Source organism: Microtus pennsylvanicus, chromosome 14, assembly GCF_037038515.1.
Source record: "Microtus pennsylvanicus isolate mMicPen1 chromosome 14, mMicPen1.hap1, whole genome shotgun sequence".
NCBI classification, from domain to species: Eukaryota; Metazoa; Chordata; class Mammalia; order Rodentia; family Cricetidae; genus Microtus; species Microtus pennsylvanicus.
This window is the reverse complement of record NC_134592.1, coordinates 36,606,513-36,631,652: the sequence shown is the minus strand read 5'-3', so window position 1 is coordinate 36,631,652 and position 25,140 is coordinate 36,606,513. Positions and strand designations below refer to the sequence as shown.

Here is a 25,140-nt window from a genome sequence, read left to right as displayed (position 1 = left end):
CGGGTAGCGCTGCTATCTGGTGACAGCACAGAAAGTGACTGGGGTTTCAGAGGCCACACAGCTCCTGAAGACTAGAGAAGAGGATTTCAAAACACAACACATTTTATTTTTTATTTATTTATTTATTTATTTATTTATTGGTTTTTTTCGAGACAGGGTTTCTCTGTGGTTTTGGAGCCTGTCCTGCCTGGAACTAGCTCTTGTAGACCAGGCTGGTCTTGAACTCACAGAGATCCGCCTGCCTCTGCCTCCCAAGTGCTGGGATTAAAGGCGTGCGCCACCACCACCCTCCCCCCCCCTCCCGGCCACAACACATTTTATTAAAGAAATTTCCAAGCATAAGTAGAAAGACCAGTATAACAAACTTCCACAGGCTTACTATTCAGTGTGACAAACTTCCACAGGCTTACTATTCAGTGTGACAGACTTCCACAGGCTTACTATTCAGTGTGACAGACTTCCACAGGCTTACTATTCAGTGTGACAGACTTCCACAGGCTTACTATTCAGTGTGACAGACTTCCACAGGCTTACTATTCAGTGTGACAGACTTCCACAGGCTTACTATTCAGTGTGACAGACTTCCACAGGCTTACTATTCAGTGTGACAGACTTCCACAGGCTTACTATTCAGTGTGACAAACTTCCACAGGCTTACTATTCAGTGTGACAAACTTCCACAGGCTTACTATTCAGTGTGACAGACTTCCACAGGCTTACTATTCAGTGTGACAGACTTCCACAGGCTTACTATTCAGCTTCCCAAACCATCAGCAGTCAGGGCTTGGGTGGGCGGGCACTTAGCACGCATGAGTCCCTAGGTTCAAGTCACGGCAACAAACACAGACATACACACACTTGTTACTATTTTTTTAAATAATTTAAGAAATACTTTGAAATTATAATTATATCATTTCCGTCTTCTCTTTATTCTCTCCAAACTCTCCCACGTATCCTCACATAATCCTTTTCAAATTTACGGCCTCGTTGTTTTTACGTGCATTCGTGTGCTTGTGATCCTTGTTCGTGTCACAATTGCCACTGCTTTCTTTAACTTCTATGTGTATGGGTGTTTTGCCTGCATGTGTGTCTGTACCACATGCATGTCCACCACCCTGCTCACTCTGTCGACCTGGTGTTGCAGGTGGTGGTTTCTCAGGGTTTGGCCAGGCCTTGTTTCTGCTTGCTGCTGAGAGTACCAATGGTGGTGTGGGGAAGACAAGTCCTGATGCTTATCACGTCTTCCTGCTGCCCCCGGCCGCTGCCCCCAGGCTCAGGCACACTCACGCCTGCTTCTTTTCTCATCCTAGACCCAGTTCTTATGGTCTAAACTACAAGTTGGAGGCATCTGGGTAAATTCCCCTGGCTGGGGTTGTGAAAGGCAGCTATCACCAGAGGCTGGAACAAGACATCTAGAAGTCTGGCTTGCGTCTTACGAGACTAGAAGGGGTTGGGAGAACGAGAGTTTGGTCTCAGTCAGGGTGAACTGATGACATTTGGCAAGATCTCAGCTAAACAGCAAAGTGTCAAGGAAACCCAAAGCTTATTTCCAGTCTGCCCTCAGCTCACCTAACAGACTACAGAGATCGAGAGTCAGGATGAAGGTGGGAGCCAGAGCTCTGTCTCCAGTTGGCTGTGCGACCTTGGAGGAATCTGTTTTTCACTGTAAGGTTTACCTAAACACCAAGGCCCCCCGACCCCTATACTCAGCCCCTTCCCTGCACCTATGTATCCACATGGCAGTGGAAAACTTCGAGGCAGGGACTTCTGCTTTCTCGTCTGCAGAGCCTAGGATGGCATCCGATAGCATGGTTGAGTAGACAATTAAGTGAGAAGCAAGAGAGCCCTAGGTTTCCCCTCTTGCCCCAGTTGGAAGAGCTCTCGTCAAGAAAGCGGGTGGCAGCAATGCTGGCGAGGTTGCGGGGCAAGAGGGACCATTAGCCACCGCTAATAGGAGTGTAAATATGAACTAATGGGATGTAGAAATCACAGCAGGAGTTCACGGACCTCCGCCCCTCACTGAGGAGCTAGGGACAGTTTTCTTTGAGGGTGTGGCCCCTGGTAGGGAACCACGCTCCCGTGGATGGCTGCACACCCGGAAGTATATGAGCACCGTGAATTACAGTCAGGTCATATGTTAAAGTGTAATAAACATTAAAAATAGAACTTCCAGGTGACCCAGCCACACTACTCCTGAGCACATTCCCCGGAGACTTCATGTCCTACCACAGAGACACTTGCTCATCCGTGTTCCTCATTGTACTGTTTCTAATACCAAGGAAATGGGACCAGCCTGAATGTTGAGTGGACAGTGAAAATGGGGCTCATGCCAAGTGGAGTTTTGCTCAGCTATAAATAAAAATGTGATTATGCAATTTGTAGAAACATTGATAGATCCGGATATTACTATATTAAGTAAGGTGACCTTGACCTAGACTCAGAAAGGCTTCTATCTCACGCGTGGATCTTAGCTTTCAGCGTCTGTGTGTGTGAGTAGGTTTTGAACACCCGTGGGTAGAGGCTGTTACTGTAGAGTGCTGTCATCCAAGGTTAAGGGCCACTTTTCATTCCATCAGCTGTGACTGTTTGCAGGTGACCCCCCAGGATGGGGCTGCTGACTGTTGACACTCCCCCACGGAAGGAGGGCTGGGGAGGGTCCTCGCCCCACCCCCCTGAGATTCCTGAAGGTCTCGTCTCACCTCCTGGACAGTTGTGTGTAATTATGTCCTCATCTCGCACGCCTTGTGGTGCTAGCGTATGTAGACAGGAATGGAAATTGGACTGAGGAGAAGCCTCTGTGCAGCTATGGGGACGTTGTCACCCATGCTGGGGGTACGATTACTTTGTGGTGGCCCACATTCCTGTAAGCGCCCCTTTACTCCTTTTCTGGGTAAGCCTGATAAATTCCCTGGTTTCCCAAGTTGGCCTTTGGTGCAATTATCTTCGGTTTGTTGTTGGTGCCCTCGAAGGAGGGAGTTGGCGTTTGTTTACATCTCCCCAGGGAAGGAGTTCCAGCAACAGTTGTGAAACTAGACCGGGAACAAGAAAGGAAGAAAGGTGTTGAGGAAGGGAGGGGCAATAGTGTGCAGGTGACGTGAATGGGAAGAAGGTGCCTGGGACTCCAAGTGGGGGCTGTGGGTTGGAGAAGGGGAATCGACAAAAACCATTTCTATTTGAAAATGCCACAGTAAAACCTAATGCTCTGTATGCTAATTAAGAGGATTTAAAGCCCAAGAGAAACTCTTCCTAAGATGAGATGAACTACATTAAAACTGCCACAGAAAGAGAAGGAAACCAGGTTCTTCTGAAGGTGCCTCAGGTTTGTTCGGACGTAGTTACGCCTCCTGGTCCTGCAGCCGGACACCCTGGGCTGAGAGAAGAGGGATCCACCTCTTTTCCACACCCTGCTTTCTCTGCCGTTCCCCCTTCCCTCTCATTCCTCCTCCTCACTCTCCACCTCCCCTTTCTCAGTGTGCTCCTGGGAATACCTGGACTCCAGCAATGGCAGAAGTCAAGATGGAGGTGGCCAGCATCGACTGGCAGAAGCGCTGCCTTTCCCTGGAGACCCAGCTGTTCCGATTCCGCCTGCAGGCCAGCAAGATAAGGGAGCTGCTGGCTGACAAGGTGAGTCCCCTGGGGAGCAGGAAGTTCCCTCACACCAGGGCTGGGGCCTGTAGCCAATGTCAGGTTCAGAGTTGAGAGGGCAAGTTGGGAAAAGTGAACTCCCATTAAGACTTTGCCATGTTTTTTATGGAAAATGAAAAGTAGGGTTTTTTTGTTTTTGTTTTATTCACTAAGCTTTCATCCGACATTTCTCCTGACTCGGCCACCCCAAGTGCCACACACTAAAGGATGGGATGATACAGTCAAGCTGGGTATGATGGTGTGGCACAATCTAAATACCAGCACTCAGGAGGCAGAAGCAGGCAGGGCTCTGTGAGTTCAATGCCACTCCTGGAATTTGAGGCCCACCTGGGCGACATAGTGAGACCCTGTCAGAAACAAACTATTAAAATTTTTTAAAAATGATACAACCATCCTGGTCCTCTGTCACTTTGATCCCTCCTGGCTCTCCATCTCCACCGTTACTTCTTTTACTATTACTCCTATGGCTAACAATTTCATTCTCTTTGTGGGCTGGATGATTTTTTTTTTTAGGAGCACAGTAAAAATCTCCACCCTCCTTGTCCATCCCCTATAAGCCGATGAGCCTCAGTAAAATGCCCGATTTTCTAGGGACAACAGATAAGCTTTGGAGTCAGCCCTGCCTGACTCTCAACCTGTCTGGCTCTGTGAACTTCCACCTCTTGGTCATTTTGAGACTGGTATCTAATGGCTTCCGGAAGGGTGGGGGCGCTAAGTAATGAGAACAGGTGTTATCTTTATATGCTCAGGTCGGTTGGTCTGCACAACTCACCTCTTTGGTCACATTTCTTTGGGAAGATACCGTTCAAGTGGCTAACTCTCATTTAGGGAGTGGAAACCTGCAGTTACAATGTATTTGTGCAGGAACACAACGGGTGAGTGAGTCACCCCTTCTCCTGGCGCTTCTGATTACAGTATCAGTGTGCTTAGCTAACGCTTTCTTAGTACAAAGGTAAAGTTCAGCTCACCCTTTTAGGTAAGGTCCAAACCTTGATTAGTAAAGCTGGGAAGAACGGAACCCATGACCTGGCCATCTGGCAGTCCTGAACCCTGAAGTGTGGGAAGGCCAGTCAGTGGTGTCGCTTTCGGCATTCCCGTGGCTGAGGTGTGGCCTCGGACTAGCTTGGACTTGAATTCGTGAACCTTGGGTCTGTTGGCATCACTTTCTTAGTTCAGACAGCATAGGGTTCCTGTGGGTGCCAGCCAGGTACTGCCAGTGGGCTGGTAAGACTTTAGGCACCTGAGGGAGAGGGTTGCAGGTCTAAGGTTGGTGTGGTCAGAACCACTTGGCCACAGTCACCTGGGGGGTTGCTTGCTTAGAACGGCTGTTCGTGGGTCACTCTAGTCCTCTTGTTCTAAATCTCTGGGGTGCTTTAGTAACCTGTGGCTAACTGGCTGCTAGAAAATGGTTTTGTCACTGTAAAGTCTGAGGACCTTGCCTTAGGCTGTGGCATTTGGGGAGAGGACAAGGGAAAGGAAAGGTGACTGGGGTACACTCAGCTAAGTGGAATGGAACACACACCGGGGAAGACTTCTGAAAGTAGGCAACAGCACAGATAAACAAGACAAAGGGAGAACCCTGAATAGAGCACGGTAGGAACCCTGAGGGGGGAAATGGACTCTAACCTGAAAAGAGCAAGAGGCCTCCCCAGGGAGGAAAGAGGGACAAGGCAGAAGTGCTCCCTTCGAGCACCTGAGTGAGGTGGGCTAAGTGACCAGCCTCCCCTTCGTCACGTAAGGTTTCAGGTTGGAGGTTTTACATCTGTGGAGTCAGACATGGTTTGGTGCTTGGAGCTAAAACTGAGTATCCCGTGTAATCCGGACTGCTTAGAAATAACAAGGTAGATGAAGGTAAGAGAATCAGCCCCCCAGCACCAAGAGATGGCCACAGCTTCTCAGACTTAAGGCTCTGGGAAGAACAGTCATTTACCATTAGATTTATATAGCTGATTTAAGAACCTGAGTTCTGGGGAGTGGGGGGGGGGCACAGGAGAAACTTGTAGGAATAGACTCACATAGACTCACAGTTTCTTTGGAGGAACAAGACTTCAATCCAGACCACCCAGGAGCCCCCAGGAATCAAAATGAACCTTAGTGAAGACAGATGTGTTATCCAAAATGACTAGTGCCTGGGGGGAGGGGGGTGGTCTATAGTTAGTAGGAATTCACATACACAAGAAATAATTGGTCTTCTAATGATAGACCCATGGACAAGAGACTTAAATTAATTCATTAAAAACCACTGATGACAGAATAAAGAAATTGAAAACCTGAGACAAGAACAACACAGTATCCAAAAGGACCAGGCAGGCTTGAAAACCAGATAGACCTTTGAGAAAGTGTTCTCCTTGGGATGGGTTTTTCAGTGGATAGATTGAACATCAGGCTGGCACCGTAAGATAGGCTGTGTCTGTTACTAGGGATCAAACGTAGGGCCTTATGCGTGGAAGGCAGGTGCTCTGCCCAGAAGATAGGAACGGGCAGAGCCCACCAGGGAAACCTCTAGGAAGACAACACAGAAAAAGAAAGACACAGCAAGATGTGAGTGCCAGGACCATGAGCCTGTTCCAAATTCTGCTCTATAATGGCCTTGGAGAAGGACATGAAGGAGAGGGATTATTTGAGAAAATTATGACTAAAAACATCCCAAACTTGATAAGAGAGGTGAAGCCACAGATTCAGAAGGCAGAAGGAATGAGAACAGGATAAAAAACTTGAGCATCACTGTCTTCTGTCTTAACTATTTAATAGTGTGGCTAAGACAGAACACAACAGTTTAGACCAGACGGTGCTTGTGTCTGTCAGGTGTAGATTCCCAGACAGAAGCAATCCAGCCCTGAGCTTAAAGATGATTCATCCTGATGCCCACGGCCCCACTCTGTCTTTTAAGTGTATGACCGAGAGGTTGCGTGTGTTCCTTCTGCCCAGATCTCACTGGCCATATCTTAGTCATGTATACTCAGCATCAAGGGAGGCTGGGAAATGTCTTTATTCTCAATAGCCACGTGCTCAGCTAAAACTAAGATGTTTTATTTTCTAGAGAGAATCCATCGCACAACAACCAGTTGTTCCCTTCCCTCCCACTTCCTCCCCTCCCTCTTTCTCATTGTATGGAATTAGAAATGGAGCCCAGGACCTCATGCATGCTAGACAAGCACTCAGCCACCAAGTTACCTCCTCAGTAGTCAGCTGTCTTTGAGTCTAGAATAATAAGCGTGATAATGAATAAAACTAGGTTATACATTAACTTTCAGATCACCACAATGAGGAATTGAAATTAAAGGTTACAAACAGGAAAAGTATAGAAAAGGGGCTATAAGCCAGGTATGGTAGTGCATGCCTGTAATCCCAGCACCCACAAGGTAGAAGCACAGGGTCAGGTCAAGTTCGAATTACATGAGACCTTCTCTCAAAAAACAAACAGAAGAGGAAAGGGTATATAGAAAGGCCAAAATGGTAGAAGTAAATCTAAATATTTACTCATAGGAGACACACACACACATATATATACACCCCAAACTACGGTATATTTATATATACACATTATATATGTATATATCAGTATATCTAAGTATATATACATCAAACGGCTATATGCTTATATATACGTATTATATACATTTATTATAGATAAGCATATGGTCGTTTGATGTATATATACTTATATATTCATATATAATATGTATATATAAATATACAGTAGTTTGATGTATGAAAACTGGGAGACGTTCTAGTCAGGCACTAATGTCCACCTGAAACCACTGTACTCAGAAGACTGATGCCTGTTCTAAAGCCACATGAGGGCATCAGCTAGGCTCCGAAACCTTGGCTTCGCCTCTGCTCTTTTATCCAGTGGATAAAAGGTAGTAGTAAGAATGTTGACACTCACTTTTGGCATGCTGGGAATCGAGCCCAGGGCTTTGTACATGGTAAACAGTGCTTTAGTCTCTTGAGTGACGCCCCCAGCTTTTGGGGGTTTGTTTTTAAACAGTCTCACTGAGCTCAGGCTGACTTTAAACACCTGAGTAGCCAAGGATAACCTTGAACTCCTGATTCTTCTGCCACCACTTCCCAAGTGCTGGCATTATAGGCAGGTACCACCACAGCTGGCTTGAGCCCCCCCCCCCTTTTCAAAGGGACAGTGGAGACCCAGGGTGAAGTGGTTCTTAGCTCAGGTAACCCTTTGGCATGGCAGTGCTGTGCTTGGGTGTAGGAGATGCCCTGCTGCTCCTGCTGCCATGGGGCTGGTATTTCACAGTGTTGCCACGTGTCGCAAGTTGCTGTGGACATGGGGAGTTGAATACCAGACTGGTGCCAAGTGCTTTTCATCAGGTTGCTACGGCCAAGTTCTAGGGAGCTTATGACTCTTAACTGCAGCTGGTGAAAGCAGATCCTTGACAGCTGCATAAACCTGACACCTCCTTGGCTGGCACGTCACTACAGACCCACACGCTGAGAGGAGAGCTGAGGACATGGTCTTAGGGAACCCTCGAGAGGAAGAGCAGAGCCCAGAGAATGGGTGGCCTATCCCCAGAGCCAGATCTCACAGCTCCAGGTGTGTGTCCTAAAGGCTGTGTGGAGAAGTCACATCCGCTACTGCTCCAGGGAGAGCATTCAGGGAAAGGAGAATCAATGTCAGCTTGATTACACCTGCGAGCACTCCAGCCGCGATGGGGAAAATCTGTTTTCATAAAAACAGGAGCATTGAAAATGTCTCTACATTCAAGGCCAGCATTGGTAATTGATGGGTACAGGAGGAGAAGCATGGGTAGGCATCGTGCTTTTCTTCTTAAACGGCCCCCAGTGTGGTCATGCACCTTTAATCTCAGCACTCAGGAGGCTGAGGCAGGAGGATCGTGAGCTTGAGGACAGCCTGGGCTACGTAGGTAGATGCCCTATCTCACAAACCGAACCAAATGAAAAGTTCTCTTACGTTTTGTTTTATATTTATGTGTATGAGTGTTTTGCCTAACGTGCATGTGTCTGCCTGCAGAAGTCAGGAATGGGAATTGGATCCCCTGGAACTGGAGTTACAGACAGTTGTGAGCTGTCATGTGGGTGCTGGGAATTGAACCTGGATACTTTGGAAGAACAGTCAGTGCTGTTAACCACTGAGCCATCTCCCCAGCCCCCTAGAAAGTATTCTTGATCCTAGAAAAGATGGACAAATGGATAAGGGAAGGACAACCTCAGAAAAAAAGATCCTCAGGTCCTTAAACATGACTTGTGGTTCTGGTGTAACATCCCCTGTCCCACACTAACGGGGCTCCTTCCCTTTCCTTTCCATCTTTGCTCAAGGAAATTGGGATTGCAGCTGAGGTAGGCCCATGAAAAGGCACAGGCAATTGCTGACTGCCTGGTAATATCAAGCCAGGATCTAGGCCATGGGAGAGAAGGTTGAATATCAAGAGAAGTCGAATCTTCAGTGAACAGTGAGGTGAGGACTAGAGCTAAGAAAGTAGGGGACGCTGATTCTATCCAGTTACAGAGAGGACATGGGTAAGGTATGTTTCAAATGGATGGGTAGGGATGGATGGAGGGAAAATGTCTGGCATTATCTCAGGAAAGGCACAGGACCCTTGACATGAGAGTCAGCCATGAAAATTTGTCCTTTGCATAAGTGGTTTATGCAGCACATAGAGGGGTCACTTGAGGGAAAACCTATCCTCCACCTGCTAAGCTCTGAGCTTGTGGAGCTGCAAAGGGGTGCCCTGTAGGCCACGACCTGTTCCAAAGGGGTGCCCTGTAGGCCACGACCTGTTCCAAAGGCTGCAGTTTAGATCTGGTCCCTGATGAGCCCCTGAATAAGATTCCAGAATTAGCCAAGTATCGTGGTGCATGCCTTTAACCCCAGCACTCAGGTGGCAAAGGCAGCCAGATCTCTGTGTAAGTTGGAGATCCACCTGGTCTACAGAGAGTTCCAGGGCAGCCAGGGTTATGTAGAGAGACCCTGTTTCAAAAAAAGACCTAAACACTATGCCTCTCCTGGCAGGGAGCTAGACTCTCCCTAACCCCTGTCTTTTATGGTTCTGGGACAGTGTGCATCCAGAGCCTTGCACATGCTAGGCAAGTGGACCACGGTACTACATCTCCAGCCAGCAAAGTAGGCAGGTTCTTTTAATTAATTGTTTAAATGTGCATGCATGGTGTGTTTGTGTAGGCACACATGTCCTGGCACATGTGGAGGTCAAAGGTCAACTCTGGAGCTAACTCTCTCCTTTGACCTTTATGGGTTTTGAGATTTAACTTAGGCCACCAGGCATAGCAAGAGTCCTTCATCTGTTAAGTCATCTGGCTGGCCTTGTATATGTTGTCTGTTTGTCTGTCTCTGTCTCTCTTTACTTCTTTTTGGACATGGGCTTATGTGGCCCAAGCTGTCAGGAATTTTCTCTGTGCTCATCTTGTGTTTCTTAATCTTTCTGTCTCCATCTCTTGGGGCTGTTCTTGCAAGTGTACACTGCTACACTCTGTGCTAGATAGAAGTTTAAAACTTCATTTTATTAGTGTGCGTCTAGGTATATGTATGGCAGTCAGAGGACAACTTTCAGGAATTGGTTCTTACCCTCCTCTTGATGCCACCACTAGTTGGCTCATTCCCTGCCCGGTCTGTCTCTGCCTCCTGTCATACCCCATCTCGTGGTAGAAGTGCCGAGATTACATATGCAAACCACTACGTCTGTTTCCAGAGATGGAATTGCTTACACAGCAAATGCTTTTACCTACTTAGCTAGAATTATTTTAAGTATAGGGGTTACTGGATCATCATGACCCCAGATTTTATTTAATCCCCAGCTCAAACACAAGCATACAAATACTCAGGTATCTTTTTTTTTCTGTTTATTTACCCCTCTCCCCCCAGGATCTTACTATATAGCTCTAGCTGGTCTTAGCTGGTCAGACTGTCCGTGAACTCACAGAAATTCACTTGTCTCTGCCTCCCAAGTGTTGGGACTAAAGGCCACTGCCACCATGCCTGGCCTTTTTCTATTTTTTTTTTAATTAATGAAATCAATCAAGAGGAGACTCATGAGCGCCATTTTCCTCCAGCTGGTAGATACTTGGGGTGGAAGGAGCACTGTCTTGCCAGTGGCAAAAGGTAGGCCTGTATAGGAGTGTGCTCCCTGCTGGGTACGTGGGCAGACAGCACCGTGGCCCTACCCATCACCCAGTGTAGAGAGGAAAGAGGCACAAGAGACTAAGGCAGGTTTGGGGCAGTGGTGTTCAGGGAGAATGACAGTGACATCCTATACAAGGGACTATTGTCCCACAGTGATGAAGACAGCAGTGACCCTCCATCTGCTCGGTAAACTTGGGACCAGAGAGCTGAGAATTGCCGTGACGATCTCTACCCTGATATCCGGGTGAAGTGTGGCCTTGTGGTGTCTGTGTACTTGAGTACCCTGTTGCCACTTTCATTGTCAGGGCTTGGTACTGATACCGCCCCTCCGTCTCTGACTTCACAGATGCAGGAACTGGAGCAGAGGCTGCTGGAGGCTGAGCAGAGAGCAGAGGATGCAGAGACTCAGGTAACTGGGCGTGGTGGGCGGTGGGAGAGCACATGGGACGATGGTCTTCCCACGGAGCTTTCTGTGCTAATGAGGGATCTTTGGGTAGGCTTGGTGTCGTGAGTGGGTATATTAGTCCAACCTGGCCGTGCTGCAGGAACAAATTGAATCTGTAGTCTGTGTTTTATCGTTTTTAGTCCTCATACCTGGTACACTTCCATTAGGATTAACCACAGAGTCAGCTTCCACGGTGATTCGGGAATCCAGGCCCAAAGAGGTTCCACTGTCTAGCTGGTTACACAGGCACACACAACCTATGGGCTCCACATGCATCCCAGCACAACAGATTTGTAGGTGACACTGTCATGTTACAATGTTTGGACACCCCCGCCTGGAACACACAGCCTTGTTGATTTTCACTGGAGAGAATTTGCTGGTTACCCATGTACCAGATTTCAAATACTTGAGACCAGTACAGCTAGTTCAAGTCATTCAGGGCTACATAGAAAAGCCTTGTCTTAAAACAACAAAATTGTCAACTCTTTAGCCCAGAAATGATGTATTGTTTCTACTACAGCCCTTTGGTCAGATGAATGGCATGGTCCTGTCTAACTCTAAGAGGGTTAGGAAACGTAGGGAAACACGTGGATGTCCTGGGAGTAGCATCTTTGCCCCCATGGAGTGGGAGCAGATTTCCTCCGGAATCCAACTGCTCAGCTCCTTCCTAACATCAACCCTCTGCCCCATCCCACAAAGACAAGGCCTAGGATGTAGCTGGTCTTTTCAGAGCAGCCAAAATGAGTTTCTCTGTTGTCAATTCCTTCTTTTGCTCAGATAAAAGCATCAATGGTCGCATCATTAATTGGTCTAGATTGCCCTGGGTAAGGGCCTAAGAGGCATATTCTGAAGCATCAAGGGGTTAGCCCACTCCATTGCACACACTACATGGTGATCTGAGACCTTAGGAAGACTTGTTGATACTTTTCAGGTGAGTGTGATGGAAGAGAAGATCAAGCTGTCCAGTCTGAAGAATGTGGACTCCACGGGTAGCTTGCACCAAAAGTACCAAGAACTGCTGAAGGCCTTGCAGAGCAAAGATGAGCTCATCAGTCAGCTGGAGGCACAGCTGGAGAAGCAGGTAGGAACTAACGTGAGGCGGAGCCTGTTTCCCCTCTCAGCGTCTGGACCAGTTGGCCTCAGTGTCTCCAACCCTGTGCATGAGCCCCGAGTGATAGGGAACTCACTTTTTCATGAGACTGTTCTCTTACATGGTGATCATTAGTGTCTTCTTCACATCCGTTCATCAGAAGCTCAGGGAAGGTAGAGGAAGCAGACCCTGGAGGCAGGCTGATCTGGAGGAGAACGTCACCTCTGCTTGATACTCTGAGGAAATTGCCTGACTCACTGACTCTCATTTTACAGCTTCAAACAATGGAGGTTATGAAAGCTCCGAGGTTTGGGAGTTAATTACCCCTAGGTATCCGTGTAGAATATCAAACACGTGGTTGGGCCCGGTAAGGAGATCTTTTCCTTCTCTGTGGTGGCCTTGTACCAGGCCAGCATGTGCTACTTGATACCTGGCTGTAGAGTGACTGGAACAGCATAGGACTGGATAGTCAGCCTTGGTCTGCTGGTTGGTCAAAGTTTCTCAATGAACCTGAGCAGGCAGAGACTAGGTTGCCTCTGAAAATGGAGATTTCTCACAACTTCAAGGGAGCCTCACAGACCACTGTCCAGTACTGCAGCAAGTTAGCATTCCTTCTCCTAGGGACTCCAGAACCCCTCTGGCCCTTCTGCTACTTCCTGTGCCCACACTTCCTCCCCTTTATAGTCTTTTTACCGCCATCATGCAACCCGGGCTGGCTTTGACCTCCTGTCTTCCTGCCTCTACTTTCCAAGTGCTGGGATGATGGACACATGCTACCATGTCTTCCCCATCCTGGTTCCATCCTCGTCCCTGGCTTCATCTGCCCAGCTTTCCTCTGGTGACATCTCCATCCCCATCCATCCCCAGCCACAAGCCCAGGGGTAGGGTCGGGAGACCGACATATCTACATGTGCATTCTCTTAAAGGTCTCAGCTGACCCAAGCCCCTCCTTCCAGTCATTGTGGGTAATTGTCAGTATTCCCTTGAACATCCCTTACTGGATGTGCCTTTTATGCAGCTGGATGCCTTGTGTCCAAGAAGACAGAATTTTATCCACTGATTTTAGAGATATTTTTTTTTCTTTGAGTAGCTCAGAGTTGGAAGAAGTGGTTGGTGGGGCAGAATGACTTAACCTCAGATTAGAAAAACATTTGTTTACAATTATAACCAATAGGTAAAGAGCAGATGGGAAAGAATGTTGTTCGGCTACATTTCATCCCTGGGTCTCAGTTTCCATGACCTCCCTGAGAGGATGTCAGGTATCCACTGGCTTTTTATACAGGGCCAAGGAATTTAATTGGTTTTTGTTTTGCAGGCCGTATAGTCCGTGTTACAACTGCCCAGTTCTGCTGTCACAGAGTGAAATCAATATTGGTGATCTGTAAATGAGTGGATATGGCTGTGTTCTAATAAAGCTTTATTTATAAAAATATGTGGGAGACAAACGAGGGAAAAGACTGAGTTTGGCCTCAGGGCAATTGTTTACCAGCTTTGAACTAGGTGACCTTTAAGGTCTCTTAAGGTCTGACAAACTAACCTGAAGTTCCCACATTCCCAGGTCCTTTCCACAGACTTCTGCTTTGCAGTCTGTCTGTCGTCTGAGAACTGTCAGGCAGTTTTTCCTAGAAGTGTAACAGGAAGAACCACTCAGGGGTCACCACGTGCTCCATGCTTTTTAGGTTTGGAAGTAGTTCTCATTTAAGCCGGCTGATAACTGCAGTAAGCACTGAACTCTGTATTCTTATTTCACCCTCAGAATGGCCCAGCAGGAGGGAGATAGCTTATCTCTCCTTTAGAGGGGCAGATTCGAGGCCAGAGAGATTAGGTTTAGTGCCTAATACTTCACAGCCAGAGAATTTCCTGTAGGATCGGAACTCACATTTCATTTTATCCTCGAGTTCTTTTAAGCCTTCCCCCCAGTACTGATGCTCAAACTTACACTCTTATGCATGGTAAGTGACTGTTCTACCACGGAGCTATATTCTCAGTTTTCACTGCCTATAGATGCAAACCTTTTCTTTCTTGAGACGGAAGTTTACTATATGGCGATGGCTGTCCTAGAACTAGACCAGGCTAGCCTCAAACTCAGAGATCCATATGGCGATGGCTGTCCTAGAACTAGACCAGGCTAGCCTCAAACTCAGAGATCCATCTGCCTCTGCTCCTTAGTGCTGGAATTAAAGGCTAGATGAATAACTTTTCAATTGATTATTTTGAGAAATACTACTTCTGTGCTCATTCAGCATTTTTTTAATTGTAAGCATAGTGTATGTTCTGGTAAAGAACAAACCATCCGGAAGGGTCTAGAATGGGGAGCAGCATTTCCCGTCCTCCCCAGGCTTCATTTCTGCCTCTCACTGATCTCTGTGTAAAGCTCAGGGACTCTCATTCTGTGGTTGTGCCGTGTCTACTTAAGTCACTCTTGTTTGTGGGCACCCAGCCTGGTTCAAGTTTGGGGTTCCTATGTTGTGTTGTTTCCTCAAATAGCATTGCAGTGAGCGCTTCCTTTGCAGTGGCCCTGCTAGACCAAGGGTATGTATGCTTGAAACACTGGTAGACGTTGTCTGATTGTCTCCACAGAGGCCTTTTTCGTGAGTGTGAGAATCACTCCCAGTATTCTTGATACTCGGGGGTTCTATCAAGCCAGCCCGATAGAGGGAAATGATGTCCTATATATCTGTATACTTGTGGTCGGGCTTCACAGCCTCTCATGGGTCCTTTTTCTGTTGACTTCCCGTTTGTATCCTTTGCATGCTTTGCGTGTTTATTGGGTTGTTCGTGGTAACTAGCCATCTGTATGTGTGTCGTTTTTGTTACAGATCTTTCTCCAGTAGGTCTTTTGTTTTGTTTTGAAAATGGGTCTCCCTATTTGCCCAGGCTGGTCTTGAACCTGTGCTCGACTGCTGCCCACCTAAGCCCGTGCGTAGCTGAGTGTGCAGGTATACACCTCCGTGGCTAGCCCTCCGCTGGTAGTTCAGTTGGTTTAGCCATTTTCTCTTGTCACACAGTAATTTGTAGAGATGGTATATGGATTTATTATTTAGTTTTTTCCTCAGTGGGTTTTTAGGATTTGTATAATATGTAGGAAAAAGCCCTTCCCACTTTAAGTTTTATTTTATCAAAATTTTGTTGTTTCGTCCATCTGATCTCGGGATCCACCTGCCTCAGCCCCCCAAGTGCTGAGATCGTAAGTGTGCAGTATCATGCCCAAGAATCTTAAAAGCCATAAAAAGAGTTCATTTTCTCTGCTGCATCACCCCATCCAGTCTGGGTTCCTTCTCTTGGCCCTCCTCCCTTTCTGACTGCTGTAATTAACCAAAGGCTTTCTCCTCACAGAAACAGACAAGAGCTGAAGAAGCCAAAATTGTTCAAGAAAAAGCTGCAAAGATCAAGGAATGGGTGACAGTAAAGTTAGCAGAGGTGAGTGGAAGGTCAGCCTGAGGTCCTGTCCAGGGCCCCGCTCTGCCGGACTGCTGTCTTGCTTACCCACAATCCTGCATGGTGGGAGTTCAGACACAGCCAGCTTCACTTTCCTTCTCATCCCTTCCTTTCCCTTGTCTTGGTCAGGTTTCCTGAAGCCTCCTCTAGCCCAGGACTGGGTTTGCGGTTGGGAAGATGGGATTAGTATTGGGAAGTTTCTTTTTTTTTTTTTTTTTTTATTTTTTTTTATTTATTTATTTATTAAGGATTTCTGCCTCCTCCCCGCAACCGCCTCCCATTTCCCTCCCCTCCCCCGATCAAGTCACCCTCCCTAATCTGCTCGAAGAGCAATCAGGGTTCCCTGACCTGTGGGAAGCCCAAGGACTGCCCACCTCTATCCAGGTCTCCTAAGGTGAGCATCCAAACTGCCTAGGCTGTATTGGGAAGTTTCTGAGAATCCTCTCGGCTGCTTCTTAGTGAGCGCATCACAATGCCATTTGTTCCTTCTCATTCCCTATTTAAAATATTGTAAGCTATGGACTCAGAAATGGCCCCGTGGGTAACAGCATGTATGCAGAGGGACTGAGTTCGGGTCCCGGAACCTAAATTGGGCAACTCACAGCTGCTCGTCCCTCCAGCTCTGGAGGCCCCAACTCCCTGGACTCTGCAAGCACCCACAGACACACACATGCTCAGAGCAACAACTAAAAATAAATCTTTTTAAAAGGATTGTGGTCAGGCTTGATGTGGTGGCACACACCCTTAATCCCAGCATTAGAGAGGCAGAGCTCTGTGAGTTTGGGGCCAATCTGGGCTATGCAGTGAAACCCCATGTCCCCCTCCTCAGATTGCGGTAAAGAATACATAAACATTGCCATTTTACCGTTTATAAAGTACCCAGATGCCGATAAGAAGCACATAAAGCACAGCATATCGTGTGTCCATCACCACCACCTGTTCCCAAAGCTGCCTCTCACCCCAGACAGAAACTTTGTTCACGCCAAGCACCTCTGGTTCTCTCCTCCCTCAGCTCCTCTTCCTCTCTATCCGTGCATTCTGTAGTTCATCACTGGCTACAGCTGCATTTAGGAAGCCGGGACTAGATACTGTAGCGTTACTAGCCAACAGTTGGTTCTTTCTAAACAGACAGAGGGACCCACTGGACTGTGAGTTCTTGGGAACAGAACTCAGAATAAATTAGGCCCCAACCCTTATCTGGCCCATGCTTGAAAAGTGTTCAGTAAAATTGTGCTATGCTTAATTAATTTTTTTAAAAAAAAAGATTTGTTTGTTTATTTATTTATTTATTATGTATGTAGTGTTCTGTCTGCATGTACACCTGGATGCCAGAAGAGGGCACCAGATCTCACTATAGATGGTTGTGAGCCACCATGTGGTTGCTAGGAATTGAACTCAGGACTTCCAGAAGAACAGCCAGTGCTTTTAACTTCTGAGCCATCTCTCCAGCCCCAGGCTTATTTAATTTAATAGAAAATACAGCCACCCCGAGGACAGAATTCACAGATAGCACAGCGAGAGGAACAAAGTGATGTAGAGAAGCACACACCGTGTAGCCAGCCACTCAGCTAGAGGGGGTGTGGGTCCCCCTAAACTGCTGTGTAGGAACGCAGACTGAGGTGGTAAAATGCAGAAGCAGAAGTTGGGTAAGCTAAGAAGAACTGTCGTCTTTTGTGAGGAGGGGGAACAGAGTGACTGAAGGGACAAATCGGGAAGTGTCAGGTGCCGACAGACTGCTGACTCTGCTTGCAAGGCGGTCATATGAGTAGCAGCTTCAGAATCGTTTAAACACTTCACTGAAGGGAGATGCAGTTTTCTGTGTATGTGCTATACTTCACAATTAAAAAAAAAATATTCCAGGACAGCACGGGCTACGTACTCAGACTCACGCCTCAAAAAAAAGAAAAGAAAAGAAAAGAAAAAGATTAACTGCAATGTATCCAAGTCATTGTACACACACACACACACACACACACACACACACACACACACACAGGAGAGGGGGGGGGGAGAGAGAGAGAGAGAGAGAGAGAGAGAGAGAGAGAGAGAGAGAGAGAAAGAGAGAAAGAATGAGAATAAAAACAAACTGGAAAAGAAAGTGCAGGGGTTCCCAAATGGTACCATGTGCTACTTTAAAGATTTGGACCTTTAGGCTTGTTTTGTATTATATATATGAACAAGCAGGGGTTGGGCATCCTAAAGCTCTGTTTCCTTACTGCTAGGTATCAAACCCAGGGCTGTGGCAGGCTAGGGATCAGTCTACCACTGAATGACAAGTGACACGGTCCCCTAAACTGTCATTTTCTTTTTGCCCAGCTTGAAAAAGAGAATGAACACCTGAAGGCCCATAACCAGCAGCTAGTGGAGCAGGTGGAAGCCCTTCAGGATGCTCTTGAGGGTAGGTAGATCCAGTGTCTTTAGGCATGGCATGTTGTAGGAAGAACGGAAGACATCCTCAATAGGTGTGTCTGGTTTCGCCTCGTCCACAGATCTTCGGATGACACCTTCAGAGAAGCTACTAGTAGTCCCTGAGGGAACCACAGAGGGGAATCCTGTCCCTTCAGGACCCAGAGCCCAGCCTGTGGAACAGGACAGTAATCCCCATACTCAAACTTCGAAGGTGGTTGTGCCTGCACCTGCTCTGAGTACCCTACAGAACAAGGACTCGGCGTCGGAAGCCAAAAGTCGTGAGGATTCGAACTTCAGCATGGTCTACTCTGGGGAGATAGCAGAGGCCAAGACCCTTAAATCCCATCTCCAAAGAGAGGGCTCGCCCAGCCAGCTGTTCATGAAGCCTGGCAGCCCCAGACATGGGTCAGTTTCTTACAGGGATGATCTGCTCATTGCTCAGGGAGGGACATTCCCTGGGACTAAGATCTCTACCAGGGAAGGTGGCCCTGGTAGTAGCTTGACCCTGCCAAAGGTGCGGGCTCCCAGCAATTCCCGGGACAGCTTCCAAGTGACCAAAAGACACCACAGTCAACCCCAGGTGGGTCCTGGGCATTGTAACCATGTGGTAAGCATTAAGATTGGGGCTCTGTCAGCCCTCCCCTCATCTGGCTTCTCCAAGTCTGAAGTCAGAGCTAAAGCCCGGGAAGAAGCAGAGAAGATGGAGATGGAGGAACCACCTCCATCAGGGAAACAGGAAGAAAGAGAGAGCCCAAAGCCCCCCAGAGCTGAACTGGAGGAAGGGGAACTGGAGAACAAGCCACCTACACCCCCCCTGCACCGGTTTCCATCTTGGGTAAGTGACTTTCTCAGGGTTGGGCAGGGGACAGAGCCAGCTACATGCGTGGTCTTCACTGAGGATATTTAGGGCCCATGAGGTCAGGCTCCTCCTCATGGTCATGTGGGGGGCTGGTACTGAGGCCTGCCTGACCCACGCACCTAGGCAGGGCAGAGGCAGAATCTGAAATGACATGTGCCATGTGCCAAGTCGGGTGTTTTGTGATGTCCTCAGCTCACTTTGGTTCTGAGGCATCATGCGTGGAAGTGAAGAGCTCTGCTCTAGATCAGGCCACACCTGGGCACGTAACTAAGCCCGCGGCCCAACATGAGGGTGGTGGTGATGAATAGTAGGGGTCTCTCTTTATTCCCACTTAAATTGGGGGTGGGGGGCATTCGTGTGCCATGATGCCCACCTGAAGGTCAGAGGACAACTTGTAGGAATCAGTTTTCTTCTTCCACCATGCAAATTCTGGAAATCTGACTCAAGTTGTCGGGCTTGATGGCGAGTGTCTTTACCCACTGAGGCATCCTGCTGATCCTACTAATGGGGTTCCTGGTAGGACTGAATGTATATTGAGGGGATGGAGGGATGGTTCAGCTCTCCCAGAGGACCCAGGTTTGAGGCCCAGCATGCACATGGTCCCAGTTCACTACTGTCTCTAACTACAGTTTCAGGAGATCAAATGACCTTTTTTGGCCTCCTCAGAATGTACCAGATGCACAAGTGATGCACAGACATACATGCAGACAAACCTCCCTACATGCTAAATAATTAGTTAAAATATGTAGTGAACAGTGCGTGTAAATGGTCAGTGGTCTACCATTGTTGCTGTTTTTGTCTCAGCCTTAGTTTCCTTATGGGTGACATTCTATACAGTGACATGATGTCTAGAATGGAGGTGGGGATCCAGATAAAATAAGACTGGACGTACATTAGTACAGAGTGAAGACGGGTGGTGGGGACGAGGTCATTCTTTCTACCGTTCCTCTTCTTTGTCTGACATCTGCGATGAAGGTTAAAATAAACACAGGAGGGCGGAGTGTTACTGGTTTACGGGTGGTGAGGATGGCATGATGCCTGCCTCAGAGCCTGGCATTCGGGAACTGGAAGTTACCTCTCCCTTTGATAGATAGGAACTGCTATCTACACTTCAGCCACCTCCTCAAGTCATGTTGGTAGTGAAGGTTCTAGGCTTCCAGTAGAGGTCTGGCCGCCTGAAGTACAGCCCCAGCACTGTAGCCGCACTGCCCCCTGGGGACACGGGCACATATGCCAATCTTTTAATCAAGCCCAGTCCTACAGATGTGCAAGGACATCTGCTCCTGGCCGCGGAGAAAATGGGATACTCTCAGGTGGGGTGGAGGCCCCTAACTTCAGCAGCACACTCTCTGCTCCTGGCCGCGGAGAAAATGGGATACTCTCAGGTGGGGTGGAGGCCCCTAACTTCAGCAGCACACTCTCTGCTCCTGGCCGCGGAGAAAATGGGATACTCTCAGGTGGGGTGGAGGCCCCTAACTTCAGCAGCACACTCTCTGCTCCTGGCAGAGGAGAAAATGGGATACTCTCAGGTGGGGTGGAGGCCCCTAACTTCAGCAGCACACTCTCTGCTCCTGGCAGAGGAGAAAAATGGGGTACTCTCAGTGGGGTGGAGGCCCCTAATTTCAGCAGCACACTCCCAGGTCTCCTTTTGAAGTGCTAGTTCAAGGAGGCTCTGCACCCAGGCTTTTTTTTAACTGTACCCTTAACAGTGACTGCAAGCCAGCCTGTGTGTTGCTACAAGAGGCACAGTAGCGTGTGGAACAAGATTGGCCCCAGGTGTGGTCCGTCATCAGCTGTACTGCAGGATGACAGTGTTAAGACTCAGAGTCAGGTCTGACCTCCCTGTTTCTGCTGGCATCCGGGGACCCCCATTATCAGCAGTACCGTTTGAGGAGAATTCGTCTCCTATTTTCAGTCCCCTTTGTAGCTCGTTCCTGATGGAAAGACAGACTGCCAGTTTACCCAAGCTCCCGAATGAAGCTCAGGTGTCTCACTCTGGCAGGGCCAGCCGGGCAGTAACTGTTAGGAGCAGGGCCTGGAATCCAGGGAAGGGCGTTCTCAGTGCAAGTACTTGGCGGACCAGTGCCACCCGCCTTCCGTGTTTGTGCCTCTCTTTTTCTCTAAGCCTTTCAACAGCTTCCTGAGGGACACTTGGTGCTCTTTGTCCAACAGGACTGTCTTTTGTTTGACCTTCTTCCCTCAACCTTGAGTTTCATTTCCTGTCCTTGCTGTAAGTTCATGATCAATATGGGCAGAGGTATCTATGCCCAGTTACTCCCCACACTTGATGTATCTGCCCTGCCTGAGCATGGGCATCCTGCCCCGCCCTGCCCTGCCTGTTGTCCTCCACCTGTCTTGCCGTAGCTCTGGTTACCTCAGCATATCTTCCCCATCACCCCTAGCTGGGCTGCTCTAGGGCCGGTATCCATCCCAGTCCTTCTAGCATGACCCTTTGCTGCTTCTCTGGTCCAGCATGGCTGACTTTCCTGGTCAGCCCCTGTGACTCACCTGTTGCCTGCGAGGCCTTTGTACTCACTGGAGGGCTTTGTACTCTGGAGCAGCCTGGGAAAGGCCTTCCTGGCTGTTGGGAGTAAAACTCTCTTCCCCTTGAGTCTGCTTCAGACCCAAGGGCTTGCATAGTTAGTGCCAGAATTTTCTGCAGAAGAATGTTCTGTTCTACAGAACATTTAGGGCTCTGGAGCCCTGTGGCCACAGTAGCTTTGTGGTTGGCCTTGGAAGCCTAAGGCATGCACCCTGCTATCGTAGGAAGCCATGCATCCTAGCCTTCAGACAGCTGAATTACAAACATCTATATCCTTGTGGCTCTCCCTCCCTCCCTGTCAACACTCAGCCTCTGGGGTGAGACCCAGGGACCCCAGGGTCACTAAAATAGGCAGAAATCCAAGAAATGGAGACAGTTTACTGACCAGCTCTCTTCAAACCTCCTTTGCCTCAAGGGGAAGGGTAGAGGCCAGAGGGAGTAATATCTGCTGGGCGTGGATTATGTCCCAGGCATGAAGTGCTTATATTAATTAATTAATTATATTACATTAATTAGCTACTTTATTTGATTCCATTGAACAGACTCTTCAAAAGCCGGTAATATTCAGAGCTGGGGGAAATGGGACTAAGAAATGAAGAAACTTGCTTAAAATTCCTCAACCAGTGACCAGCTTGTCCTGGGTGGCGAACCCAGGTCTGCTCACCCCAAGTCATGATTTCCCTCCACTGTGGGAGGGGCTGGGATGAGCAGTCCTTGACTGCCTGGGACGTTTTATTACAGGAGAGCCGGATCTATGCCATGGCCACATCAGGCATGCAGCTGTCATCAGACGCGTCGTCCCGCAGCGATGCTGCCTGCTGTGGTGAGTACGGGGGACCCGAGGGCCTAAAAACGTCCTTGGTGGGTCTGGCTCTCATTCCCTGGGGTACAGCAGGCAGTGAGGGCTATTTGGAACTAGAAGAGGGGTTGTACAGTTCTGTTTACCACCTAGCAAGGGAGGGTCCTCAAGTCCTGCCTTCCATCTTGTAGCGCTGGCCCCTGCAGGACTGAAATGGGCGGGGAGAGCCCTGAGCCCCTGGCTCCAGAGTCGCTGACCGTCCATAATGTCTGCTATGACAGGCACGCATTTATAGCTCACGCCAGCAAGAGCTGGACATGGTGCAAGCTTCCTGGAGAGCAGATGGTTAAAGGGCAGCACTTGGGTTCTGTTGTGATGGGCCTTTAGCCGTAGAGATCATGATCCCCAGGAAGTCAAGGGAACAGAAAGCCAGAAGAAGAGATGAGAAGGCTTTGACCCCGTTCTCTGCCTCCCCAAGCCTCTGGCTGAGTGCTGCCTCCTGAGTTCATCTCCTCCCTCTTTTCCCGCCCCAGCTTCAGGCCCTCCTGCCCTTGCGTTCCCTGGAGCTTTCTCTGGCCTCATCTACAAGAATGTCACTGTGCCTGTCTACACAGCACTGAAGGGGGTAAGAAATTGCCGTGACAAGAAAGACGGTCCCCATCAGGAGAAGCCCCTCGTCTCAGTGCAGTGCCTGCATTGGGGCTGGAGGGTCAGGTGTCTTCACACAGTGACCATGGTCAGGCAGCTCAGCCCACCGTGAGTGACTGTGTGTGTGTGTGTGTGTGTGTGTGTGTGTGTGTGTAAGAAAACAAGTTTATTAGTCCAGTGCAGGGGGTAACAAGCTCGGCAGTAACAAGAGCACTGCTCACCATCGTTTTGTCATGATTTATAATCTGTTCTAAGAGGTTCGCATGTAACTGCAGCATATCTTCATCTTTCTGCTACTAGTTTTTGTTTGGTTTGCAGTGCTTGAGTTAGAACCCAGGGCCCCCTCTTGCTAGGCAGCTGCTATACACTGAGCTACACTCCCAGCTCTTGTTATTCATTGTTAAACCATGTTAGTAATGCTTGATGCTTTTCTTAGAAGAATAAAAACACAAAAGCAGAAGTAAAAATTTCTCTCACGTTGCTTCCTCCCAGTTCCTATCATTAGCGCGCTGGTGTTCATTCTGCAGGCCGTCTGACGCGACTGCAGGTTTACAGATGTGCGCATGTGCCTGTACACACGCTCTCCTTCCTCCCATCTGTCTTCCTCTGTCACTCTCGGCCTTTCACACATGCAAGCACACACACGCACACTGTCTGGGTTACTCACCTAACCATGTGAGCCTGCCCTTCCATGCCTTCTGTGTGTTATCCCTGGGGCAGACAGCACTATAATTAGCTTGGGTCCCCTCTGCTCACTGGAAGTAGGTTATATCCGTCCCTTTCTGAAGTAAATGTGGCCATAAGCACCACTGTGCGTACGTACCCTGTGCACTTTATGTTTCTGGAGGACACAGGTCTAGAGATAGAATTCCTGGGCAGGTTCTGTGAATGTTTCGATTCTGATAGGTTCTGCCAAATTACTGTCTAAAAGCGCTTTGTGGACTGTGGGCTGGAGATGTAGCTGTGTGATCGTGCACTTGCCTAGAAAGAGTGAGGCTCTGTGGTCTATCTTTAGAACTACAAAAAACAAACAACAACAACAAAAAAGATCTAACAGAAATGGTAATTCATTCAAATGCTTTGTCCCAATAGTTTTTTGTTTGTTGTTGTGTATCCCTAGCTGGCCTGGAAGCCATCATATAAACCAGGCTGGCCTCAAACTCCTCAGAGATCCGCCTGCCTCTGCCTGCTGGGTGCTGGAATTAAAGGCGTGCGCCACCATGCTCAGCACTAGAGCCGTCTCTGGGCTCTGCTCCCGCCACGCTCCTACAACACTGAAAGTATCAGTCTTGCGTCCCTCTCTCGGCGTCCTGTCCGACACTTGACCTGTGGCATGGCTTTCTGGCCCCCTAGTGGAAGAAACGGGAGCTCTCTGGGGAACCACAGAAGTCGGGGTAGGGGAGTTGGGGGACCCACAAAGCAGCATGGAGGTTAGACTGCAGGAGTGAGGTCAGAAAGGGGCTCTACACTGCTTGGGACTTCCGTCTAGTCAGCGGTGCCTCAGCTGGGTGCTGGTCTCATGTTTCCCCAGACAGGCTGCGTGGGCACACCGAGCTAGGTACAGCTGTTGTGTGGCGGGGGCTTGTTTTGGAGCCTGAGCTGTAGCTGGGAGGTGCCTGTCTTGCAGAAAGCCACGCAGATCAGCAGTGTGCCTTTTGTGGATGAGTCCTCTGGGTCTGATGACGACTGTGGCTCTCAAGCGAGTTTCCGGATGTCACTCCCCTGCTCTGAGTACAGGAAGACCAGCGGACTGGGCAGCCCCCGGGCCATCAAGAGAGGTACACAGAGGAGAGGGGACTCTCAGTCTCTTACTGATCAGTCTCTGCCAGGGTTCTACCAGTTTTACCCTCAGCTCCAGACTCGGGAGATCCCAGTGGGTAATGGGAGCCTCACATCTTCTGGCCATATGGGTGTTTGGAAGGGGTGTAGGACCCCAGCCTTGATTCCTTCCTCTGTGGCCAGGAGTCTCCATGTCCTCATTGAGTTCTGAGGGTGACTACGCCATCCCTCCTGATGCCTGCTCCCTGGACAGTGACTACTCAGAGCCTGAACACAAGCTCCAGCGTACGTCATCGTACTCCACTGATGGGGTGAGCAGAGAACATAGCCCTGTGTATGAATGGGGAAGGGGCATTGGGTAGGAGCAGA

At 48.7% G+C, this 25,140-nt stretch overlaps 1 protein-coding gene across 2 annotated transcripts in view; it reads left to right on the top strand.

The window, feature by feature from the left end:
- The window catches only part of Plekhh1 (pleckstrin homology, MyTH4 and FERM domain containing H1), a 48,836-nt gene that overhangs the window by 5,861 nt on the left and 17,835 nt on the right, over positions 1 to 25,140 (top strand). For both annotated transcript variants that reach the window (XM_075948486.1, XM_075948487.1), the window contains exons 2-11: positions 3,472 to 3,624; positions 11,109 to 11,171; positions 12,139 to 12,288; positions 15,634 to 15,717; positions 18,052 to 18,133; positions 18,225 to 18,979; positions 22,287 to 22,368; positions 22,878 to 22,969; positions 24,620 to 24,770; positions 24,955 to 25,082. In XM_075948486.1, the coding sequence (XP_075804601.1) occupies positions 3,502 to 3,624; positions 11,109 to 11,171; positions 12,139 to 12,288; positions 15,634 to 15,717; positions 18,052 to 18,133; positions 18,225 to 18,979; positions 22,287 to 22,368; positions 22,878 to 22,969; positions 24,620 to 24,770; positions 24,955 to 25,082 (1,710 nt within the window). In that variant the 5' untranslated portion in view covers positions 3,472 to 3,501. The remainder of the gene's footprint in view (positions 1 to 3,471; positions 3,625 to 11,108; positions 11,172 to 12,138; positions 12,289 to 15,633; positions 15,718 to 18,051; positions 18,134 to 18,224; positions 18,980 to 22,286; positions 22,369 to 22,877; positions 22,970 to 24,619; positions 24,771 to 24,954; positions 25,083 to 25,140) is intronic.